Here is a 19,411-nt window from a genome sequence, read left to right on the forward strand (position 1 = left end):
TTCAGTTTCTTTAATTCACTCAAACCATAAAGGGTCGTGTGAATGGAGTGACTGCACTGAAGCTGAATTTATTCATGATCTCAGGCAACAGTTGCAAACTGGCAGACTGCATCTAGCCCACAGACATGTTTTGTTTGGCCTGTTGTATTTAAAATAATTTATCTGCCAATATTGAAAAATCATGAGATTTCACACCAAAAGAAAAGGGGCCGGGGGAGGGGATTTTTGGCTTCTCATGATACACAGGCAGATCTGGCAACACCGTACCACATTCCTGCCTGGGGAGGCTGAGCTGCAGCTGAGGAGCACTGCGCCTCTAGAAAGTGGATGTGTTCGGCACTTCACTGCAGACTCGACTCACAGCTCTTCCATCTGGCCCATCTGACTCCTTTACACTCACTGTCTGGCCACCCAAGACATGAGTTCACACCCCTGGTCTAGAGGAATGAATCCCATGTGCCACGGACTATATGCAGTTCTCTCTGCAAAGCTGGCCACCAACAATTCTAACTCTAAAAGCACTTGCCACTGCATCCATCAAGCGTCAGAGTCTATTTCCTCTTCCCATGAATCTGCTGTCGCCATGACTCATGTGAAACAACAGAACATAACACAAGTGACCCAGTGCCAGTTCAAGATGCAGCCCTTAAGAAGTCTGGCAGCTTCTACTTTTGTTTTTTGGGGGAAGCCAGCTGCCAAGTTAAGAAGCTTGGGCTAGACCACGTGACAATCAAATCTCACCCACTGTCTGTTTTTATAAATAAAGCTTTATTGGAACACAGCCATGCCTATTAATTTACACATCATCTATGGCTGTGTGTGTGTGTGTTAGTTGTTCAGTCTCATGCAGCTCTTTGCGACCCTATGGACTGTAGCCTGCCAGGCTCCTCTGTCTGTCCATGGAATTCTCCAGGCAAGAATACTGGAATGGGTTGCCATTTGCTTCTCCAGGGGATCTTCCAAACCCAGGGATTGAACTCAGGTCTCCTGCATTGCAGGCAGATTCTTTACTGTCTGAGTTTCTGTGCTATAAATAGAATAGCAGAGTTCAGTAGTTGCAGCGGAGACCTTAGGGCCAATGTACTATTCACAGAAAAATTACAAGCCCCAGGTTAGACTGAGTGAGTAACAAAAGACTTTGGAGAAGAGGTCACTGGACGAACTGAGGCACCCCAGTCCGCAGTCGGCACCCAGATGTTTCAGTCCCAGCCAAGCTCTCAACTCAACACAACCCATGAGTGACCCCAGCAGAAGAATCCCCTAGTTGCATGCAGGCAACCAACAGAATGGTAAGAAAAAGTAAATCATAGCTGCTTTAAACTTTGTGAGCGCTTTGTTACACAGCCCTGGATGACAGAAACAAACTGACTGTAACAGCCCAATAGCAGCCTCCTCAGCCAGAACCAGAAGCGTGATGGGCCCTTTCCTGCCCGCTCCCTGGCACTGGCCAGCACACACCATTAAAGCAGGGGTCACTCCACTACATCTCTGCACGCGGCTGAACCTAGCCCACCAGGTCGGTCCACGCCCACCACTAACCCAGTCCCCAAGTGGCAGACGGGAGCTCCGCTCCCAGGATGCCTGCTCCTGAGCCACCTCATCAGTCACAAACTGACCAGTGAAGCCAGCTGAGGCCACAGAGTCTGCCGCCTCAGATAACCAGGCTCTACTGAGAGCCGGAGGACGATACTAGAGCAGCCCAGACTTCCTCAGACCCTGCCGCTTTCTTGTGTTGTGTGGCACCTTCCTACTCTGGGTGCAATAGCTGAGAGGCAGGCACAAGCTATAGGGGCCCTACTCAGCACCACAGTGGACCTGCCCCCAAGCAAGCGACCAGCTGTGGTCCTGCTGACCATTGGTCAGTGCCACAGTGGGCCCCTCCCCAAGCAAACAACCGTTACTGAGCAACTGTCAATCAGCCACTTTGGGTGGTCCTGCTCAGCCATTGGTCAGTGTCACAGTGGGCCCCTCCCCCAAGCAAGCAACCATTAGTGAGCAACTGTCAACTAGCCACTTTCGCTGGTCCTGCTCAGCCATTGGTCGGTGCTACAGTGGGCCCTTCCCCAAGCAGGCAACCGTTAGTGAGCAACTGTCAATCAGCCACTTTCGTTGGTCCTGCTCAGCCATTGGTCAGTGCCACAGTGGGCCCCTCCCCCTCTTGTATATAAACGGGGCCAGCACTCCGACTGAGGGAAGATGGTTTTCTGAGATGCCAGTCTGCCACCTTCTCCATCTGCTAGCTTTCCAATTAAAATAGTTATTCCTTGTTCCAACAACTCATATCCTGATTTATTGGCCTGCCCTGTGGCAAGCAGAACAAGCCTGGGCTCAGTAACACGACTACTTTTGAGTCACCTGGAGAACTTAACTAAAAACCAAAAACCAGATTCTCAGGTACCATCCCCAACCTACTGAATTAGAATTTACCAGTCTGTAGCTAAGAATATATTTCAGTAACACCTCCTCCCAAAACAGTCAGACCTCAGCCAGGTTTGTGAAGCACTGAGTCAGACCACACTATCTGTCACTGTAGAGTTCTGCCACTTCCTGGGAAAATAAGATTCCTAGTTTTTCTCTCCTCTGATGAGTTTAGACTAAGCAGCAGTTCCCAAATACAGTACTGAGTCTTAACAAAGTTTTCACATCTGTCATAAAGTAAGAAAAAGTGAACACTGCATGATGACTCTTTATAAAGCTAAGTGTATTCAAATTGTAAAATGGTCCTTTATTCTGAAACAACATCCTTCCCCTCTTGGTGTTTTTTTAAAATATCCTCTCTTTATGAAATAAAAGGACCAGAAGATAATAGCGTTTTCTTTTTTGTGTTTTTTTACATCCCTTACTTAGCAAAATACAAAGTTGGCAAACCTCAGTCAGCCTAGCAAATTTGTAAAATTTTGCTGGCTCAAAAATCTAAAAGACTGCCAACCACTGACCTCGAACTCTTGGGGAGGTACTTACTGTCAAGTAGAAACTGAGACCCTATCTACATGGAAAACAAAACCACTACTCTCTAACCAAACCTCATTAAAAGGACACTGGGATAGGGATAAAGTGGGATAATCAGTTAGTTTAGAAATCCCACAAGGGGATTAAAGACAAGAGGGAATTTTAAGGGCATTTGGGAGACTGTTATAAGCTAATGATCACTCTAGAAAAGAACCCAGTAACCTAGCAACAATCTCCCCTGATGGCTCAGATGGTAAAGAATCTGCCTGCAATTCGGGAGACCCGGGTTCAGTCCCTGGGTTGAGAAGCTCCCCCTGGAGAAGGGAATGGCTACTCACTCCAGTATTCTTTCCAGGGGAATTCTATGGACAGAGGAACCTGGCAGGCTTCATACAGTCCATGAGTCACAAAGAGTTGGACCCAAAGGAGCGACTGACACTTTGACCTCAGTAACAATCTACACTACCCTGAAGGAAGACCAGATGCATCCATTTGCCAGGCACACTCAAGCCACAGGTGCCAATAGTTTAAACACAAGACAATAGATATCAGGTCTGAATCTTGTTACATGAAGTCAAGGAGTTAATGATCCTTGAAGAACAGCATTTCTGCAGGTAGTCAAGACAGGAAGAGAGGGGAAAAGGGAAAGAAACTAGGTGAAAGGGGTCATAATATCAAAACCTGAGATGAATTACCATATTTTAGTATATATTAAATGACCTTTCTTCTGTTAACATACATATGATTTAAATAGCGCCCTGACAGTCCTCTTTAACCACACAGGGTCAAAGGAGAACTAAAGACCTAAGCCTTGAACTCAACCCCAAAATAAGGAAGGTGGTCTACTCCACTCCCCACTTTTTCTTTGACTATAAAAATATAGCCCTCTTTGTTCTCAGTGCTGTGCTCCCCTGCCAGACTATTTGTATCTCTCACAAGCATCCTCTGCTAATAAACTCACTCTTTGCAATTTTCATGCTGAAAAGAACCTGAGCTTCAGAAAGTTCTGACACAAGGTGAGCAGTTTCAGTTAAAAGACAATGACTTTGACCCCCACACTGCAATAGAAGACCCAGTGCAGCTGAATTAAATCTAAAACAACAACAGTGCGTTCAAGTCCCCTCCTAACTCAGGAATGATGGATTCAAGTCCCAATCTGAGTTTTGGCTAGGTCCAAGTCCCACCCAAGAAGGAGTGGGGTTTCAGCTGGATGGGGGGCAAAAACAGTATCTTATTCTGCTTATATTAAAGCAAGTGCTAGGGTTATGCTATGCTTGCAAATAACAGCTTTTCAGGGCTCAGGGTGGAACTTGTTTTAAAAAAAGGATGAATTGGGGATTTACACACAATCTTTGCTGGTATAATGACATTTAAATACAAGATACACTTACTAAACTCTGATATACACTGGCAATGTGGCCCAGCAGTAACACACCCACACCAAAAATGGGGTATGGCTTTGTCATTTAAAAGCTGCGTGATTCTGAGCAAGTCTATGTCCCTCTTCATATCTGCACATTATAAGAATTTTGTCATAAGTTGGAAGTTTGGGAGTAAAACAATTAATGGGTTAAAAAGTGGTAGCGCTCCAGTCAGGTGAGGTTAAAAATAGACCATTCATAAGAGAAAAATACCTCATGACTTAAATGGTGACCCACAGAACAACCGAAGCTTTCACTCTGTCCACATTCTGATCTGTTTGAACATTCCCCAATACCAATATCTTTGGGAAAATGTCCTCAAGAACATATTAGTAGTGAAACTAATATAACATTGTAAATCACCTTAGGTTTATCATTATACAGATAATCCTACCAAAATGCCTTATTTAGTAGTTACTGCTAAGTGAACATAAATTTATTATCACTGTAGCTAATACTATTTCTACACTCATCATTAATAATCGCTATCATTTATAAAGGGCTTACCAAAAGATGGGCAAGAACTAAGTACATGAATTATCTCATTTAATCCTCATAACTTTGTAAATTAGGTGCTATAACTTCTATTATAATACAAAGAATGGAAAATGGATCTAGAGAAGGCAACTGATTCACCCAAGGTAACACAGCTAACACATTCTGAGGCCAGGATTCAAACCTAAACCTTCACCACTGTCTGTATTTTCTCTCTGACTTATTAAACAAGGATTTCTACAACAAACAAAAGAATTAGAAATCTACTTGGGAAAAAAATCTCAAACATTAAGTTTTAATCCTTTTGGGGGTGATGGAAATGGTCTATATCTTGAGAGGAATGTGGGTTGTACAGGTTTGGTATTTACCAAAACTTTTTTAAAACATAAACATCCCTTGAATGAAAAAGATTTCTGTATTTCTATAGGATTACACCCATAGAAATTCCAGTCAAAAGAGCGTCTTTGTTCATTTACTTTTCCTTCTTTAATAAAAGGGCAAACTTTAGTGCAAAAGTGTAACATGTGTGAAATTCTCAAAAAGGTCCCCCTTCCAGGGCAAGTTCAACTACCCATTCCTGGCACAATGGCTCCTCTTTCCACAACTTTCAGCATATATAAAAGACCAAAGGAGATTTCTCCTAGATTCGCCTCAGTCCTCTAACAAATTCCTGTAACTTCTGAGTCACAAAGAGGTTCCAAGGAACCACATACAGGTGAGCGAAGTTGACAAGCCAGTCTGTTACCTGGAAGAAAAGATTCAGCCTGGAGGCCCGGCTGGCAATGGATTCAACAGTACCAGCGTCCAGTAGATTCCGTGCTCCATACTTGAACTTCAACATCTCCCCACTGGTGATGAAAGTAGACAGGAGGAGGTTAGTGTATTCTGCTGATTTGAGCGGGAAGGGTTTGAGAGATCCTGAGCTTTCCCTCAAGATATCAGGGGTAGGGAGGTGAAAAATCAGCCACCACTGGGTCTTGGGAAGCTCAGTCTGGTGACACATTAAAAATCAGACTTTTATTCAATGTAACAGGAATAACACTGCAACACTGACCTGACATACTCACTCACTTAAAATTTGTTTTATAACTGCAGACAGTGACTGCAGCCATGAAACTAAAAGATGTTTGCTCCTAGGATCATGGCATCTGGTCCCATCACTTCATGGCAAATAGATGGGGAAACAGTGGAGACGGTGGCTGACTTTATTTTTCTGGGCTCCAAAATTACTGCAGATGGTGATTACAGCCATGAAATTAAAAGACGCTTACTCCTTGGAAGGAAAGTTATGACCAACCTAGACAGCATATTCAAAAGCAGAGACATTACTTTGCCAACAAAGGTCCATCTAGTCAAGGCTATGGTTTTTCCAGTGGTCATGTATGGATGTGAGAGTTGGACTGTGAAGAAGGCTGAGCGCCGAAGAATTGATGCTTTTGAACTGTGGTGTTGGAGAAGACTCTTGAGAGTCCCTTGGACTGCAAGGAGATCCAACCAGTCCATTCTGAAGGAGATCAGTCCTGGGATTTCTTTGGAAGGAATGATGCTAAAGCTGAAACTCTTAATACTTTGGCCAATTGATGCGAAGAACTGACTCACTGGAAAAGACCCTGATGCTGGGAAAGATTGAAGGCGGGAGAAGAAGAGGACGACAGAGGATGAGATGGTTGGATGGCATCACCAACTCGATGGACATGAGTTTGAGTAAACTCCGGGAGGTGGTGATGGACAGGGAGGCCTGGCGTGCTGCAATTCATGGATGGGGTCACAAAGAATCAGACATGACTGAGAGACTGAACTGAACTGCTCCTAGGAAGAAAAGCTATATGACAAATCTAGACAGCATATTAAAAAGGAGAGAGATCACTTTGCCAACAAAGAACCGTATAGTCAAAGCTATGGTTTTTCCAATGACTTCCCTGGTGGATCAGACGGTAAAGCATCTGCCTACAATGCGGGAGACCCAGGTTCGATCCCTGGGTCAGGAAGATCCCCTGGAGAAGGAAACCCACTCCAGTACTCTTGCCTGGAAAATCCCATGGACAGAGGAGTCTGGTCGGCTACAGTCCATGGGGTCACAAAGAGTCGGACACGACTTAGCGACTTCACTTCACGGTTTTTCCAATAGTCATGTACAGATGTGAGAGCTGGACCATAAAGAAGGCTGAGCACCCAAGAATTGATGCATTTAAATTGTGGTGATGGAGAAGACTCTTAGTGCTTTGGACAGCAAGGAAATCAAACCAGTCAATCCTAAAAAAAATAAACCCTAAATATTCATTTGAAGGACTGATGCTGAAGCGCCATTACTTTGGCCACCTGATGCAAAGAGCTGACTCACTGGAAAAGACCCTGATGCTGGGAAAAACTGAGGGCAGGAGCAGAAGGGGCAACAGAGGATGAGATGGTTGGATGGCATCACTGACTCAATGGACATGAGTTTGAGCAAACTATGGGAGAAAATGAAGGACAGGGAAGCTTGGCAAGCTGCAGTCCATGCGGTCACAAAGAGTCAGACATGACTTAATCACTGAACAACAACAACCCCCCTTAGAATATAAGCTCCACCAGGGCAGGGACTTTTATTCTAATATAATGGGGACATATATAGCCTGGGACATAAATGCTAATAAACAGTTATTGAACAAATGATTGAAAATAAGTAAATTACATAATACAGGTATGTTGGAAGCTATGGGGTTCAAAAAAATAATAAAAAACAAATGGAGGAAAAAAAAAAAAACAAATGGAGGAATTGGGGCATGGTGGTGTGTGTATACAGAGAAGGCAAGGGCACCCTACTCCAGTACTCTTGCCAGGAAAATCCAATGGGCAGAGGAGCCTGGTAGGCTGCAGTCCATGGGGTCGCTAAGAGTCGGACACAACTGAGCGACGTCACTTTCACTTTTCTCTTTCATGCAGTGGAAAAGGAAATGGCAACCCACTCCAGTATTCTTGCCTGGAGAATCCCAGGGACGCGGGAGCCTGGTGGGCTGCCATCTCTGGGGTCGCACAGAGTCGGACACGACTGAAGCGACTTAGCAGAGCAGCAGCAGTGTGTATAACAGTGTAGTCAGAGTAACTTCACTGTTCAGTTTAGTCGTGTCCCACTCTGTGCGACCCCATGGACTGCAGCCCACCAGGCTTCCCTGTCCATCACCAACTCAGGGAGCTTGTTCAAATTCACGTCCATCGAGTTGGTGATGCCATCTAACCATATCATCCTCTGTCGTCCCCTTCTCCTCCTGCCTTCAATCTTTCCCGGCATCAAGATCTTTTCTAAGGAGTCAGTTCTTCGCATGAGGTGGCCAAAGTATTGGAGCTTCAGCTTCAGTCCTTCCAATGAATGTTCAGGATTGATTTGAGGATTGAGTAGTTTCATCTCCTTGCAGTCCAAGGGACTCTCAAGAGTCTTCTCCAACACCACTTCACTGAACAGGTAACATTTGAGCCAAAATCTGAAGGGAGTAGCAGCAAGCCTTGTTGATATTTGGGTAAAGAAAAGTATCCTGGGGTCAGAGGGAACAGCCAGAGCTAAGGTTCTGAGGCAAGACCTGGGCTTCTCTAACAGTAGCTGGGAAACCACGTAGGGCTGGAACAGAGTGAAAGAGGCAGAAAGTAGGCGGTGGCGGGCTGGGGCGAAGAGTATGAAGACACCAAAGTAAGTTAAGGTCACACAGATTCTAAGGCGCTGCCGGCCCCGACTAGCAATGCCGACAGGAGGCAGGGCAGAAGAAACACAGGACCCCACCCAGCTGGAGAAAGGAAATTCCTCTAGCCGCAGCACTCCCCAGCCAACACTTCGGCTCAGACGGGGATATGCCCTTGCACCGCCAGCCTGGGAAGACCTTCCCGACCCCCCGCAACCCTCAGGGCGGGACCGCCGCCCTCCCTGCTGCGAGAGGCAAAGCCGGGGTTGGTGTGGTGGAGGAGGCCCTTCCCTTGGTCTGCAAAGTGGGGAGAGGGAGAACTGGGCTTGGGGAGACCAGACTCACCGCTCAGCGTACCTCGCCGTCTGCGCACCGCCCTGCCCAGTACCTCCCGCGTCAGCGTTTGAACACTGGGAACGGCGTGGGTGAGGCCAGCCACGTCTGGACCAATCAATGTTCCCGCTCGTATGATGGACAGTTCTATCTCAACCAGGTCCTGCCCAAGTCCTTAAAGGGACCAGGGAAGTGAAAGAGAGGGCCAATGAAATTGTTTCTTCCGCCGGCAGGGCAGGTCTTGGAAGTTTGAAATTGGCGGTTAAGCAGAAGGATACAAGGTTTGAGGACGCGTCTGTTTATGTCTGGGATATCTGAGGAGAATGCTGGGGCAGTGGCCCTTGCTCTCATGGCCACCTGCAAGGAGGAAGGCAGCCCAGCCCCTCTGATTGGTGATCTTGTTCACCAATCCTGGCTAAGGTAAAAGTACTTGTTACTTTGTTAAATAAACCAGCTGGTTCTCTGCTAACAGGCTACAACTGAGGCTTTGAGTTTGAGATTCCACCCGCCTCAATGACTGGTTGTCGACTGCAACAAAAAGCCGATGATATTGAAACTGTCTCATAGAACATTTTAAAGCAAAGACAAGAGACCTAAACAGTCGAAATCCAAAAGGCCAACAAATACATGAAAAGGTCTCAACATCACCAGGAGACATGTACAAGAATGTACAGATAGTAACATACAGCATCATGAAAAAAAAAAAAAAAAAAAAACTGGAAGCAACCCAAATATCCATCAGCAACAGAAAGATAATTTTTTATATTGCAGTGTTTTCATACAGCAATAAAAAAGAACTACAGCTGAACACAACGACATAATGCGTTTCAAAACAATCCTGAGTGAAGAAAGCATAACAATAGAATAAAGTATGTTTTCTTTTTCTTATTGAAGTATATAGTTCATTTACAATGTTGTGTTTCAGGTATACTGCAAAGTTATTCAGCTATACTATATTCTTTTTCAGTTTCTTTTCCCTTATAGGTTATTAAAGTATGTTTTCATTAATATAAATTTCAAAAGCAAAACAAAATAAAATATTTAGTGAAGGATGTACCTACAGATGATAAAATCAGAAAGTAAAGCAGATCTCAGGTTAGTATTTATCAGGGGGATGGTGTCCTTTCAGGGAGTCAGGATGCTGCCTGCTAAGTCGCTTCAGTCGTGTCTGACTTTGTGTGACCCTATAGGCTGCAAGCGCTAGGCTCCTCTGTCCATAGGATTTTCCAGGCAAGAATACTGGAGTGGGTTGCCATGCCCTCCTCCAGGGGATCGTCCCCACCCACGAATTGAACCTGCGTCTCTTACGTCTCCTGCATTGGCAGGCAGGTTCTTTAGTGCCACCTGGGAAGCCCCAGTTAGGATGCTACTGTGATCTAATTCTTAGCCTGACTATAGTAATAAAATAGATTATTGTTTTATAATTAGTAAGTTGTGTGTATATATGTTCTATTTTGGAGAAGAGAATGGCAACCCACTCCAGAATTCTTGCCTGTAGAATCCCATGGACAGAAGAGCCTGGTAGGTTACAGTTCATGGGTCGCAAAGCATTAGACACAACTGAGTGACTAAACACACACACGTGTTCTATTTATGTATATTTTTAAAATTTGAAAGGGAGGCAGTCCTTTCGGAACTTTTATAATCCCTACACTACTAGAACTAGAAATGTGTTATCATAGGCAGGCCCACACACTCATGCGCACATCAGTACAAAACAAAGTACAAACTTGCTTAATACACTTTTTTTCCCCAGAAACATAATTTGCTATTCATCCCTGGGACAATAATGACAGCTACAATTTATCAAGCCCCTTCTCTCTTTTTGTCTTTATCAAGTACATCTCATTTACTCTTTGCTAAGTCGCTTCAGTCGTGTCCGGCTCTGTGCGACCCCATAGACGGCAGCCCACCAGGCTCCCCCGTCCCTGGGATTCTCCAGGCAAGAACACTGGAGTGGGCTGCCATTTCCTTCTCCAATGCATGAAACTGAAAAGTGAAAGTGAAGTCACTCAGTCATGTCCGACTCTTAGCGACCCCATGGACTGCAGCCTAACAGGCTCCTCCGTCCATGGGATTTTCCAAGCAAGAGGTACTGGAGTGGGGTGCCATTGCCTTCTTCGATTTAATCTTTACTATAACCTAATACTGAGAGGGAGGAATTATAATCCACATGTTATAGATGGGGAAACTGAGTCTGAAAGATACTCCATGAATAATCTGGAGTTGATTTTCTCTAGGTGATGAAGCTAGGTTTGGAAGTCCTGGACTATCTGACTCCTAATCCTTTTCTCTATATGAAACCTGCCTCTCAGAAGATGTTAGAAATTTTCCCATCCTCTGCTTTTGTCATGTTGCAAGGGCTGACCCAGTCCAGAAAAATGTATGAAAATAAGAATTACCTCTAGGGACTTCCCAGTAGTCCAGTGGTTATGACTCCACTCTTTCACTGCCAAGGGCCTGGGTTCAATCTGTGCTGGGGGAACTAAGATCCTGAGAGTTGAGTGGCTTGGCCACATTTAAAAAGGAAAGCAGGAGGGGAGGTGGGAGGGAGAGAAAGAAAAAGAAAGACTTTTAATGATATAAGAACGTTAGCAAAAGTTCGGGGATGGTAAGTTGAAGAAAAATGCAAAGTGGGTCTTAGCCACTTTTGACTTGATAGAATCTCAGAAAGATGTGAATGTGGATCTAGTCAATGCTTCTGGTTTTTCTAATGTTGCTGGTTTTTCTAATCCAGGCAAATCTATTAGTTTTCAAGTGTCAGAAATAGGCTTTACCCGAATCATGGGACTTGTTTATGCTAAATTAGAATACAGTGTTAACAGCATGATTTTATATTGCCCTGAATCCTGCCTACTAATATACTATTAGAACAATTGCTGGTCTTAGGAAAACCTGTGTGAAACCGAAAAAAGAATACACAATAAATAAGAAGAATAAAGAAACATAGAGCAAAAACCACAGGAACTCCACCAATTTTCTTTCAAAAGTAGTAAGTAACTGCACAGGAAGCATATGAGGAAAGAGAATTAGGAAGGACCAAGAATGGTGCGCCAGTACTAAAAGGTAAGACTGCCAAACAGAATTAACCATCAGTAAAACTAGACTGACGGGAAAGCTGACGCCTTCTCTTTGTTCTTGCATAAAATGAAACAACTACTAGTTCTGTGCAGAATGTGAATCCCTGAGGAATACTGTGATGGAGATTCTGGAAGAACATCATTATAACAGAGTCATAATGAAGGACATTATGATGTTCTTACATTCAATCTTTCGTTTGTTTTATCTTTTAAAAAGCATTTATTGTGCCAAGCACCAGGGATACCAAAAGGAAACAGATACCCTCCTTGTCAGTTTTTGAAAAGTCAGTTACAGTGGGGAGATAGAGCTATGGGCAAACGATTGTGAAACTCTGTGATAAGTTCCTGTAACAGTGGAGATGCCAGAAGACTGTGGCAATAAGAGAGGGGAGGGCAGGTGGTATATCACAGCAAATACCCAAAACATGGAGACAAAAGAAACGTGGTTGCCCTCAGAGCATTCAACTGGATGATAAGCAGAGATACTCCAAGGCACCTTAAAGAGATAAGAGGAATGACCGTAAGACTCAAACTAGACTTAGTGGAACATTAAGAACTGTATCCTATTTGTAAAGCAGAAATAGAGACACAGGAATACAGAACAAAAGTATGGATACCAAGGGGGCTGGTGGGGTGGGTGGGAAAAATTGGGAGACTGGCATCGACATACATATATACTATTGATACTATGTATAAAATAGATAACTAATGAGAACCTACTCTAAATAGCAAATGGAACTCTACTCAAAGCTCTATGGTGACCTAAATGGGAAGGAAATCCAAAAAAGAGGGGATACATGTATATGTATAACTGATTTCACTTTGCTGTACAGCAAAAACTTATACAACATTGTAAAGCAACTGTCAGTTCAGTTCAGTTCAGTCGCTCAGTCGTGTCCGACTCTTTGCGACCCCATGAATCGCAGCACGCCAGGCCTCCCTGTCCATCACCAACTCCCGGAGTTCACTCAAACTCACGTCCATCGAGTCAGTGATGCCATCCAGCCATCTCATCCTCTTGTCGTCCCCTTCTCCTCCTGCCCCCAATCCCTCCCAGCATCAGAGTCTTTTCCAGTGAGTCAACTCTTTGCATGAGGTGGCCAAAGTACTGGAATTTCAGCTTTAGCATCATTCCCTCCAAAGAAATCCCAGGGCTGAACTCCTTCAGAATGGACTGGTTGGATCTCCTTGCAGTCCAAGGGACTCTCAAGAGTCTTTGTACACACCATCCCCTTGAGGGACAGAAAAAGTATCTGAGAAGCTAACCCCATTCTAGGTATGAAGAGACAAAGTTATTCTGGTCCCTTTGGCAAGAGTTCTTCAAGCTATTTTGGCAGTGGTAACTTCTAAGTCATGTTTCTAGAAAGCAGCATTAGCTGAGTGCTTTCTCAGAGCAAGCCATATCCCAGGTATGACCTGTTTTCCCCACCACTGATATGAAAGACGCTTCCAGGTCATATACGAATGTCACTTATTTTTTAAATTATACATGTTACTGAATGTTAGGAAAAAGAATAGCTAGTCCACCAAACCAGGTATTTAGACTACTTAACAGTATCCTGGCTTTTACCCTGTCTACTAGCATACACTCCCAGAGGTTACAATCAAAAATGTCTCCAGACTTTGCCAAATGTCCTCTGGAGGGCAAAATTGCCCTGAATTGAGATGTTTGACACGAAAATTTCCAATGAATACATCTTTGAAATTATTTTACTTATTTATTTTGGGGCTTTCTCCAGTTGCACCAAGTGCGGCTGCCCTTCTTTGCGGTGCGTGGGCCTCTCACTGTGGTGGCTGCTCGTTGCAGAGCACAGGCCTTAAGGCATGCAGGCTTCATAGGTGGGGCACACAGTCTCAGCAGTTGTGGTGCATTGGCTTAGTTGCTCCAAGGCATGTGGGATTTTCCCAGACCAGGGATCAAACCCGCGCAGTGCAGGAGCAGGATTGAACTCGCATTTTCCCCTGCACTGTGCCACCAGGGAAGTCCAACTTTTTATTTTTATTTTTATTTTTTTACCTTATGGCATGTGGGATCTTAGTTCTTCTACCAGAGATCAACCCACACCCCTTGCATTGGAAGTCAGTCTTAATCACTGGACTCCAACAGAGCTCCCAAACAAATCAAAATACATTTTAAATGTTTTGACATTTTTAACTGATTGTTAGAACTTCATTCTGACACCTTCATTTTCCAAATGTTTTCTGCAAGTTTGTATGAGTTCCCATCTATGTTTTTGTGGGTGGTTTTTTTTTTTTTTTTTTTGCCTTCTTTGACCTTAGACACAGTGTCTAACAAGGAAGAATGAATTTTCAAAATTCAATTAAACAACAATTAGCCTTTCTGCCATTTAATCCTAGACATTTTTTCTATAACACTGGGGCTTATCAGTTAATTGTGTTGCTTCAAAAATGTCATAAACTGTAAAACATACCTCTAATCCTTCAGCCCACTGATTTCAGGAGTGTTTATAACTTCCAATCCATTTATAATACAAGAAATGTAGGCACCTGACTCACAACAACTCCTTTCCAAGGACAACTAGAAAAAAAAAATGACATCAAATCCCTACACTGTTTAAGAGAATTAAAATAGAAACCACAGACTGGGAGAAAAAAGATATATCCAATAAAAGACTGCTATTCAAAATATACAAAGAACTCTTAAAACTTAACAAGAGGAAAATAAGAAATTTGATTTTAAAATGGGCCAAAGATCTTAATAAACACCTCCTCAAAGAAGACACACAAATGGCAAATAAATACAGGAAAAGATGCTCCCCGTTATATGTCATTAGGGAAATGTGAATTAAAACGAGATATCACTACAGTCCATGGGGTAGCAAGGAGTCGGACACAACTGAGCGACTAACACACACACATCACTACATACCTATTCAAATGGTCAAAATCCAGAAGACAAAAGCAAATGCTGGCGACAATGTAGAGCAAGAGGAACTCTGCTTTGTTGCCGGTGGCAATGCAAAATGGGACAGCCACTTTGGAAAGACAGTTGGGCAGTTTCTTACAAAAATAAACATTCTCTTACCATATAATCCAGCAGTCACACTCCTCAGTATTGACCCAAAGATGCTGAACACTATTGTGCATACAAAAACCTGCACACAAATGTTTATAGCTGCTTCAATCATAACAGCCGAAACTTGGAAGTAACCAAAATGTCCTTCAGTAGACAGATGGATATAAATTATGGTACATTCCAGGCAATGGAATATTATTTGGCACTAAAAATAAATGAGCTATCAAGGCATGGAGGAAACTTCAACGCATATGGCTAAGTGAAAGAAGTCAATCTGAAAAGGCCGAATGATACTGTTCTCTTTATTTCTCAACTTCTATTAAAACACCTGGGGATACGGCACTATAAATCCTTTCAGTTCTTCATGTGGGGAAGATACTATCCAGCCTTGTATAGCTCTTTTATTTTTCACTTATTTTTACTTGTGGTTAAGTATACATAACATAAAAGTTACCATCTTAACCATTTTAAAATTTACAATTTGGCAGCATTAAGCACATTTATATTGTTATGCAAACATTACCACTGTCCATCTCCAGAGCTCTTTTCTTCTTGCAGAACTGAGACTCTGTACCCATTACATAGTAGCTCCCCACTCCCTCCTCCTCTGAGCTTCCTTATAACTTCTATTCTTTCTGTCATTATGAGTTTGCCTGCTCTAGATACCTCAAATAAGTGAAATCATGCATTATATATCCTTTTGTGTCTGGTTTATTTCACTTAGCATATTGTCTTCAAGGCTCACACATGTCATAGTATGTGTCAGTACTTCATTGGTCTTTATGGCTGAATAATATTCCATTGTATGGATATACCACATTTTGTTCATCCATTCATCTGTTGATGGACACTTGAATTATTTCCCAGTTTTTGGCTATTATGAATAACACTGCTATGAACACTGGTGTACACATATCTCTTTGAGTCTCTGCTTTCAGTTCTTCTGAGTATATACCTAGGAGTGGAATTGCTGGATCATACAGTAATTCTATACTATTTGAAAAAGTGACAAACTGTTTTCCACAGGAGTTTCACCATTTTGCATTTCCACTTACAAGGCATCAGGGCTCCAGTTTCTGCATGTCTTCAACACTTGTTACTCTCTGCGCTTTTTTTTGTAAATAAAAACCACTCCTAGGGAATTCCCAGGTAGTACAGTGGTTAGGACTTTGTGCTCCCGCTGACAAGAGCCCAGGTTTAATCCCTGGATGGGGAACAAAAATCCCGTAAGTCTCGTGGTGCAGCCAAAATAAAAGGAGATGGGGAATATAAACCTGCCTCAGGAATGAGCAATACCATCTGATATGTGTTTACTAAGGAGAAATAAAAGCATGTCCACAAAAATATTTTAAAATAATAATAACAACCACTCCAAGTGGGCATGAAGTGATTTACTTTTTTTTTTTTTTTACTTTCTTTGTTTAGCAATAGAAGATTTTCATATGAAATGCAGGCATCTCTCCAGATCACATTCATTCCACACTGTCTAATGAATCCTATATTTCATTTCTAATAACCTTTAGGCTCTTGCCTTGGAGACTACTGGGCTTCCCTTGTAGCTCAACTGGTGAAGTATCTGCCTACAATGTGGGAGACCTGGGTTCAATCCCTAGGTTGGGAAGATTCCCAGGAGAAGGGAAAGGCTACCTACTCCAGTATTCTGGCCTAGAGAATTCCATGGACAATATGGTCGGACACGACTGAACAACTTTCACTTTCACTTTGAAGACTACTACCTACTTCCACCCGTGGCTTCCTCATCTCTAAAGTAGCTAAGGCACCATTGCTTACTCTCTATTTGCCGCACCAGAGCAGTAGCGCCATCTAGTGCTCATGACAGGTAGTTGCAGGAGCAACTCCCAATATTTCACTAAGACTTTATTATTATATACCTGGTGATGCCCATCTGGTATTAGCATGAAAAGCGAAATCGGATTCGAAAAATGGTGACTTTTACAAAAATCATATAGATGGGCTTCTCCCCAAATGACAAAGCCTTCTCAGTGTCCTTTTAATTACACCCCTTCCTAAAATAGGAACAATAGGAATGCAGCTGACATTTTAAATGCAACTGGCTTGTTGAAAAATCTGTCCAAAAAAGAAATACTTTTATTTTTTTTCAATCTCTTCTATCAATCATCTTCTATCGAATCTCCCTTTTCAACCTTTTAAAGACATCTCTTCAGTTCAGTTCAGTCGCTCAGTCGTGTCGGACTCTTTGCGACCCCATGAATCGCAGCACGCCAGGCCTCCCTGTCCATCACCAACTCCCGGAGTTCACTCAGACTCACATCCGTCGAGTCAGTGATGCCATCCAGCCATCTCATCCTCTGTCGTCCCCTTCTCCTCCTGCCCCCAATCCCTCCCAGCATCAGAGTCTTTTCCAATGAGTCAACTCTTCGCAGGAGGTGGCCAAAGTTCTGGAGTTTCAGCTTTAGCATCATTCCTTCCAAAGAAATCCCAGGGCTGATCTCCTTCAGAATGGACTGGTTGGATCTCCTTGCAATCCAAGGGACTCTCAAGACATCTCTTGGAAACAGTCTAACTTTCAGGTTTTTTCAAGTTTTCACAGTTTCTAACACCTCACCCTTCTCCTCCCTAGAATAGGAGCTTTGGAGTGGGGTGGGGGAGTGGTCTTGTCTTTATGCTGTTCCCACCCCTCCTTCTTTCTTTAACACTTCTCTGATGTTGAAAACAGAAACTAGAAATTATGGAGAAGGCCCCACCCTACACAATTTTCTAACATAAGAAATGGGTCCCTTTTCCAACTACTCGCCCCCCAGCTCACACCCCTAACTAAGTTCTAAGGTATCTACTAATTTCATCTGTGCCCCACCCAACATCAAGAGTTCAGGCTGCTTCATTTATTTTATTATTATTATTTTGGCCATACCATGAGGCTTGTGGGATCTTAGTTCCCTGACCAGGAATTAAACCCAGGCCTTCAGCAGTGAAAGCACATCACAGGAATAAGAATGAGAAACAAGTATCACTCTTAGAAAATGAGATGTTATCATTGGACAGGACTGTAAACCTGAAAAAAACCAAGAGGCTCAACTAAGAAACTATTAGAGCCAACAAGAAATCTAAAAAATAGCCCACTATAAGATGAATGTTCAGAAAAATCAATAGCTTTCCATTATACCAGCAGCAACCATTGAGCTAAGGTTAAGGAAAAAAAAAATTCTATTCCAGTAACAACAAAATATCAAGTTCCTAGAAATAAACTCAGTAAGAGCAGAGGCCACATAAAGAAAACTACAAAGCTTGACTACAGATGTAACAACAAGATTTGAGTTAAAAAAAAAATGAAGAGGCATAGCTTGTTCCTAATTAGAAAGCATCAACATTGTAAGAATTTCTTTTCTTTTCAAATTAACATAAACATAAAACACAGGATAAATAAGCTACAGCCTATCTGAACAATGGAATCCTACCCAGCAATAAGAATGAAAGAATGATTGATACACGTAAGGACACGGAAAAATCCCCAAATCATTAGGCTGAGTAAAGGAAACCAGATACAAAAGAGTACATACTGTGTGATCACATTTATGTAAAATTCTAGAAAGGAGAAAAAATGATAGCAGATGGAATTGGTAGTGGAAGTGAGGATTAAATGTGAAAGGGCATGAGGGACTTTTCCAAGACTGTTGAGAATGTTCTATGTCTTGATTGCACTGCTGGTTACATGGTGTATACATCTGTCAAAACTCATCTAAATGTATCCCTAAAATAGTACATTTATTGTATATGAATGATACCCCAGTAAAGCTGAAAAAATTAAATGCAATTCCAACTAAAATGCAACTCAAAAAAACCCAACTTTAGGGTTTGGGGGAAAGGTGTGGCAGAGGCTTAAGGCACTGAAAATAAAATTTGGGGGGAAGAATAACTGCATGAGGCCAGCTAAGAAAAAAAAAAAAAAAAAGGCATGGATGCATGCAGAGTCCTTCATCAGCAAGTTCACTGACCATCCTGGTCACTCTGGGAACAAGATGCCTTCAGCTCCTCCGTAGTCCCCTCCATCACGAAGAGAGTTTCCCCCATGGGAAGAGAAGGAACAGTCTCACCCCCTTGCCGTATCTCCACCCTATACAGCCTTGCATCAGGCTGCAGATAGCAAAGGAGTTTGATTCCTTTTTACAGAAGAGGAGGACCTCAGCTGTTTTCTTCTCTTTGAAATGTGGGGTCCATGAAGCTATTTTCATTCTCAGCTTTCCAGATGCCCTTTCCAGAGTTGTCCTATTACCAAAAGGCCAACAAGAGATTTAAATTCCTTTAGGATCCCCCCTTTATCACAGAGGGCTCCAAGAATATATAATTTCATGGCATAAAAAACAGAGCCACCTGTAAACCAAAATACATTCTAGGGTTTTAAGAGGAGAAATGTGCAAACATCAGATGGTAGATTCCACCACACACTAAGCAAGAGAGACGAGAATA

General features: G+C 42.9%; 1 protein-coding gene across 8 annotated transcripts in view; it reads right to left on the reverse strand.

Moving 5' to 3' along the window:
• Positions 1-8,922, reverse strand: part of CIT (citron rho-interacting serine/threonine kinase) — a 175,324-nt gene extending 166,402 nt beyond the window's left edge. For all 8 annotated transcript variants that reach the window (XM_027566756.1, XM_027566755.1, XM_027566754.1 and 5 more), the window contains exons 1-2: positions 8,861-8,922; positions 5,611-5,713 (exon numbers count right to left, since the gene is read on the reverse strand). In XM_027566756.1, the coding sequence (XP_027422557.1) occupies positions 5,611-5,706 (96 nt within the window). In that variant the 5' untranslated portion in view covers positions 5,707-5,713; positions 8,861-8,922. The remainder of the gene's footprint in view (positions 1-5,610; positions 5,714-8,860) is intronic.
• Positions 8,923-19,411: the final 10,489 nt, after the last annotated feature.

This window comes from Bos indicus x Bos taurus, chromosome 17 (genome assembly GCF_003369695.1).
Source record: "Bos indicus x Bos taurus breed Angus x Brahman F1 hybrid chromosome 17, Bos_hybrid_MaternalHap_v2.0, whole genome shotgun sequence".
Lineage (NCBI taxonomy): Eukaryota > Metazoa > Chordata > Mammalia > Artiodactyla > Bovidae > Bos > Bos indicus x Bos taurus.